The 6,666-nt window shown below is 41.2% G+C and overlaps 2 protein-coding genes across 2 annotated transcripts; one reads left to right on the top strand and one right to left on the bottom strand.

Moving 5' to 3' along the window:
* Positions 1–1,269: 1,269 nt before the first annotated feature.
* On the bottom strand, positions 1,270–2,182 carry SERLADRAFT_454887 (uncharacterized protein; the record flags this gene model as incomplete). Its single annotated transcript, XM_007312409.1, has 6 exons — positions 1,270–1,489; positions 1,543–1,624; positions 1,680–1,810; positions 1,875–1,970; positions 2,029–2,080; positions 2,131–2,182. The coding sequence occupies 6 exons, from the start codon at positions 2,140–2,142 to the stop codon at positions 1,398–1,400; spliced, it is 465 nt and encodes a 154-aa protein (XP_007312471.1).
* Positions 2,183–4,413: 2,231 nt separating this feature from the next.
* On the top strand, positions 4,414–4,929 carry SERLADRAFT_432157 (uncharacterized protein; the record flags this gene model as incomplete). Its single annotated transcript, XM_007312408.1, has 1 exon — positions 4,414–4,929. One exon carries the CDS (start codon positions 4,414–4,416, stop codon positions 4,927–4,929), a length of 516 nt encoding a protein of 171 aa, XP_007312470.1.
* Positions 4,930–6,666: the final 1,737 nt, after the last annotated feature.

Genomic DNA, 6,666 nt, shown 5'->3' with positions numbered 1-6,666 from the left:
CAGAGCTTGAGGCAAGTCAGGAGTGGCAAAAGCAGAAATATCAGAGGAAAAATAAAAAGAAACAGCATCTAAAGCAGGAAAAACAACATAAGAAACAAGAACTCAATGCAAAGAAGCAGCAGGTATTACATGAGAATCTGGATGGACAATGTGATGATGCCTGCACTATTTGACGGTTCATCACAGCATAAAACTTCTTTAATATATCCAAGGTCCCTCCTGTGAGCTGTCAGGCTGAGTACAAAAGATTGTACTGTAATAATATCAGTAAACTATCAGATGAGAATGTATGTAGTGTACGTGTTCTCACAGTTCAACTGCCTTGGTAGAGCTAAGGTAGTTTAGTAGTCTGACATTTTGGCACTGTGTGGCTGTACATATTAGTAATCAAATAATGGACAATTTGAGGTGGAGTCTATGATGTGGGTTGTGTATTCTAACACCTCCCTCAGCTACGGAGGTACCTTGGCCTATACTCTCACATCTGAATGTTACAATGCCTCATGACACCAATTGGGAAAATGTTGAGGCCTTTTTCACCCAGGCAAGATCCTTAGTTCCAGGAAACTTCAACCTATTATTGAAGGATGCAGAGGAAGTACCACCCTGACAGATGGGCATCACAATTACTGGATGTCTCGGATGATTCACTTAGGGAGACCTTTCTGACAATTATTTTGCAAGTAGTTGATGCTATTAATGTACAGGCTATAGGCCTGTGTATTATATATCAGAATACATGATACGGTGACACTGTATCTAAGGCATAGAAAGAGTGGGCATTGCTTGGGTGATCACTGGATAAGGGAGGGGTGATCAGGGGCTGATGAGTGGGCAATGCCTTTTGATAGCACTCAAAATGTCATATTACAGGAGCTACCAAAATGAGAACCGGAATTTCATATTTAGAACTTTCAGACATGGCGGATAAAATATCATATTTACACCAACTTTTTGTGCACTTTACACAGTAAATTTTGGGACTCACTCAAACCTTGAGTGAAATTTGTAACAATAGGTGTCTATTTTTCAACGAATAATATATATATGCCTTTTAAATGTTCAATAAAATATACTACTTCAAATACAATTTTGGGCCCGAGCGAAATTTAATTTCAGACAACCGAAATGTTTATGTAAAACTATATATTTTATTGGCAGTTTTGGATAACATTTTACGACGTCAAAGTTGGCTGTTGTCAAATGTTCGAGACGAAGCGACCAAAGACCTACCTCTCGGATATGTTCATGCTGGTATACACCCTTAAATGTGAAACATTCTCCCAGTGGATTAAGACGTCTGCAACTTTCATATCAAAAAAGGTTGACTAAAGTATAACTACTTGTTATGTGACGTTTCGGAAAATAATGCAGATCAGTGTTAACTCAGTGATTGTTCAAAATTTTCCGAATGCCTTCCCCGCAGCCTTATTTTTTGACACTCGAAGAACATTGAAACGCACAGTCTTGGACAGTGGGCGACATTGTCCTGTCAATCACAGCGAATAAGTACTTGCTTTGTGTCCTAGAGCCACCACTCACCAACTGTGACAATATCACCGAGCTCGGCGCGAAATGCTGGGGAAACATGGGCTGCGAGGTTTTTATGTCGCTTTTCATAACGATCTGATATTCAAATGAACTGACATGGATCGGGAGCACTCATTTTCGCATGACTCACTATATTTGGGAACGTAGTGGAGGTAGTCTCGGCGTAAAATAATGGTCCTCGTCATTTTTGTAGATACGACCTTCCCGGTCAAAATACGTCCACGTATTGAAACATCACCAGTGAAAGGACATTTCCTGTCTAGATGAATCATTGAGCTTCTGAGCTTCACACATTGGATAACTGTGTCAGGAGTGTGGCATACCGATATAGGTTCCTTGAGCCGCTTCAACTGGTATTTTGAAACCAAGCCCTACGTCCTTATACCATCGTTTGTCTTTAGCAGACAATTTTTTCCCCCCTACGTTCAGCGTTTGTAAGTCAACACCAACATTGGACTCGAAGAACATGCTATATACCACGAGCTTTGACGTTTTGGAACAAGTGTTGTTTCTGGTAAGCCTTCTCGATCTAGCGCGACTATGATGCAACAACACAACACGGTATAACTATACACATACCTGCTCTGCCATATCGTAGTACTTTCAAGTTTCAGAAATTGCGAGGTACATTGCGGAAAAGCCACCAGGAGGAACTGTATAGATAGCTACGGTAATTGCCGTTGTCGGATACAGTTATTTACCGGCACTTGAACCACCACCAACGCTTGAACCAAACACAAATTACACATGAATTCCAGTCACAACAAGTAAAACAACGGTTGATGCAATGAAATACAATACTTTGCTATGCTTGGCCATAAGATAGGCCTCACTTGAGGCCACCATTAAACTAATGATTAGTATTTTACCCTTGAAATCACGAAGTTTAATAGCTACTACAGGAAATACAAATACTGTAGCCATTCTAACCAATTGAATATTTACATTTGCTTCTTGGCTTTGTGGTCCCAACACCTGATTGGAAGATCAGTGACTCCTCATCTTGCCACTACAATGCCAACGAAGAAAGTCAATAAGGGTGTCAAGTTGTTTATTAGTAAACAAGATATACCTATTATGGAATAGTCGGTATTAGGGATTGAATATTACGGCAAATAAAAACGCTCACTATGTCTACAATGCACTCAAGTTATGGCTGGCCATGCAAAATCCAAGTGCAAGAAGCAACATACTGCAATAGTTGATAAAGAAGAAGGTCTCGCATATGCAATAAAACTGTGGAATGATGACAAAGAGAAGCCAGAGGAAGATCAGAGGAGTCTGCGAGCAATTTGTTGTGAGGCAGAAGAAGAGATGAACAAGAGGAAGAAGAAGCATATTACCATTGACAGGGTTACTCTTACAAGACGACTTGAAGGTGGGAGATGCTGTCAACAAGCAAATGAAGAAAATCATTCCTGGCTTACATCTGAAGAGGAGGAGAGCATCATCAATTATTGCCTTGACCTTGCAGCAAGAGGCTTCCCACTCGATCACAAAAGGCTCAAGTTTCATGTTGACACCCTCCTACAAGCACGACTTGGCAATTCTTTCCCAGAGACAGGGGTCGGAATGAATTGGACTGGGCGTTTTCTTAATCAATACTCAGAGCGCTTGGGCACATATTGGAGTTCTCCACTTGATTCTGCTCGTGGGCAGGCAGTCAACAAGCACACACACAAAGCATGGTGCAACTTACTCAAGAGCACCATCAAGGATAATAATATTGTCAAGGACTGCATCTGGGCAGCAGACCAGACTGGCTTCTAGCCTGGGAATGGACGCAAACAGCGTGTCATTGGCCCTGCACAAAGGAAGATGCAACATCAGCAGCGGGATGGAAATCACAAAAATATCACTGTGATGGTGACCATCTGCGCTGATGGTGGATCAATTGCGCCAACTATTATCTATAAGGGGAAGTCATTTTTGATGAATTGGCATCAAGACAATACTCTGAAAGCCTTGTGAGTTTGCTTTGCTGGGCCTCTGACTAGAATACTAAGGACTCACATAATTATAGAGTTGCTCATTTGCCCAAAGGGTGGACTGATGGTGCAATTGGACAACTTTGGATGGAAGACTTTGGCAACAAAACCCGCAAGAAAGTGCACAGACAAGCTTGTCTTCTCCTTGTTGATGGCCATAACTCCCATTACACAAAGGAGTTCCTAGATTACGCCAGGGAACATATTATTCATGTTTTGTGCTATCCCACACATGCCACTCACATCTATCAAGGCCTTGACTTTGTTGTCTTCAGTCCATTGAAGAATTATTGGACGGAGGCATGTGACAGCTTTGAGAGTTCTACATGTCAAAAAATAACTAAAAACAACTTCATTATAATCTATGAAAGAGCTCATCTCAAAGCACTCACCCCTGAAACTATTTGTTCTGCATTCAGGGTAACTGGGGTCTGGCCACTTGACCAAAATATTATTACTGAAGAGATGATGGCCCCAAGCTTGGAGACATCATTCCAAGGTCAGCTGCCACTTCCACAGCCAAGCCCTGTTTGTGTCATCATGTCTCTTATGTGTCAGTATTGAAACGAGGCCGAAGATATTCAATGCACCCCATTTCCATCAACTCCCATGCCAGGACTGTCACAAAGTCCCCATACGAGTCAACCTACCAGCCAGGACAGCAACAACAATCTATTCATCAACTCGGGTTGTGGCAACACCTCAATACAGCGGCATCAACCACTTTGGCATACAGTGGCAAAAGACACTGTCAAATCACTTGCATCTACATCAGCTTTGTTTCTTGTTGCTGATACCCCACAAATCCTATAAGCGAGAGCTTGCATCAAAAAATGCACTCGTTGGAATGCAGTCAACTGTTATTTTGCAGTCAATGTTTTGTGGTTGTCTGTCAGGTCAGCTGGCAGCGCAGGAGGAAAAACAGAAGAGAAGAAAGAAGGGTCAGCTAAACAGTGATGGACTGCCGAGATTACTCACAGGTGATGAATTTTATAACCGTGTGCTTGAGCATCAAACTATTTTGGATGCAGCAAAAGCGGCACAAGAAGATTGTTGTAAACAAAAGGAGGAGCAATCTGGGGCGTTGACAGAGTGGAAGAAATTAAAAAAATTGCGGAAAACCCGGAATACAGCACATAGAGAAGCTTACCATGAGGCCATGCACTTGTGGAAGGAGGAAAGTAATCTTGCAAAACAGGAGCGAAGGTGGGTGGGGTGGGCAAAGCCAAAGCTAGGAAAGCTGGAGTCACAGGCTCCAAAACCAGGACCTGTGCAAGGTGAAGGTGACAAGACGAGCAAGGGAAATGGGGAGGTTACTGGCAGTGAGGATGAGCAAAATGATGAGAATGTTGATGGCATGGAGAGTGATGGTGAGAGTGCAGAGGAGTAACCAGTGCTACCATGACAATATTGCTAAGATAATGCTGTTTGCTGTCACTTGGTCACTGACTTACCCATTTTGGTGATGGTTCAAGTGATGGAGCATCCATAATAAGCAGTCAATCCTTGTGCAAACAAATTGCAAAAATACAGCATTCATATTTTATTTTATTTCTTTATACTATATGCTCGAGTATATACTGAAGTCATCCTACCAGCTGATCTTAATAAAATGTTGTTGTTGTGAATACAGAAGCAATCAAAAACTTGGTGGTTCAAGTGCCGGTAAATAACTGTAATTGTAGTGGCGCCTGGCGCCAGTCTCTGGTTTAAACACAAACACATCTGAAAGCAATGCTAACACAGTGAAACCCACAACAGGGGTGGAAATCAACCGCCATATCACCCGTAAACATAGTGAGAACCTATGGGCTTCCCGGTGAAAAACCTACCATGAGTTGCTAAACACCATATAACATGGTGCCAAATTTGGGTGACTATAACCAATCATATGTCTACATCACCTGCTTTTTCAAAAAAAGGTATGGAAATGAAAATCCCCGTTATACTGAGTGTTCTCCGCACCACATACACAGTCAAAATAACTGTATTTTCCAGGTGATATTCTCTATATCTGGATATTTTTTTGCCTTGAAATAAGGTGATTGTGACTCTTCCACATAAAATCTTTACACATGAATCATACAGTTGCTACACCCAAATTTCTAGGTTATTTGTGTAGGGGTGTGATGCAGCTTCAACGTTGCAACGAGTATGAGCTCTCACCAACATGAACTGTGAGAAATGAATACTGTATTAGTTTTCCATTTTCTTGAATTTCTCCAATAGTTTTATTTTCCTTTGGACTCTAATTTTTAGTACCTCAGTTTATTGCACATTGAATTGAAGTGAGCATATCAATTTAGACTTACAGTAGAATCATCTTTTCTGAACATCTTCCATAGACTTCTACTCATTTACAACAGTGAGAATATCATAATCTATGTCAGGTTACGAGCCCTGCTAGCATAAAAGACATGTCTCATGTCGAAAGATCTACCTCCTTAAGTATGCCCACGCCAGAGTATAAAAACTTTGGTTGTAACAGTGGATATACCCCTTAGGATAGGACCAAGTTAGTTGAGAGTAATCAATAGGAGGACTCACTGGGGAGTCTCCTTGATCTGTTAGGTTTATATACTACTACAATGTGTTTGTACATGTGTATTATACAGTTGCTAATTGTGGTGGCTGATGATGTCATAGGGCACAGCCTTTGTGACCAGCTCCACCACATGAGAGTGTTTGTATCTAAAAATAAGAGAAAGCAGCACAGCACGAGAAAGTGAAGATAAAAGTGGGGTTGAAAATAAAGGAAAGCACAAGTGTCCAAAAAAAGAGGAAGAAGGTTGAAGAGGAGACTGAAAGTTAGTAGTCCGAAAATTGTGTACCATAACAATTACAGCACTGTTTGCTATGTAATGAATGTCCAATAATATTGACCTGTTTCAAGAAAGTGGAGTCCTGAAGTTGGCATCAAGTGTCAATGCCAATCCTGAGGATTTTCTAATTGAACATCCTAAAACATTGTAGCACTAAATTCGAAAAATCAACACCCAACAATTCTATAGCTATTTTCTCAAACAATTTGGTGTCCATCTGCGTTGATCTTGGGATTCTAGTTATTTACCCAAAGATCTATGAAGGAGATGCTGACAAAACCGGATAAACCCGGTCTCTGCCAAAG

This window comes from Serpula lacrymans (assembly GCF_000218685.1).
Source record: "Serpula lacrymans var. lacrymans S7.9 unplaced genomic scaffold SERLAscaffold_1, whole genome shotgun sequence".
In the NCBI taxonomy this organism is placed as follows: domain Eukaryota; kingdom Fungi; phylum Basidiomycota; class Agaricomycetes; order Boletales; family Serpulaceae; genus Serpula; species Serpula lacrymans.
The sequence above is the reverse complement of the archived record's forward strand: the minus strand, read 5'-3'. Positions and strand labels throughout refer to the sequence as shown.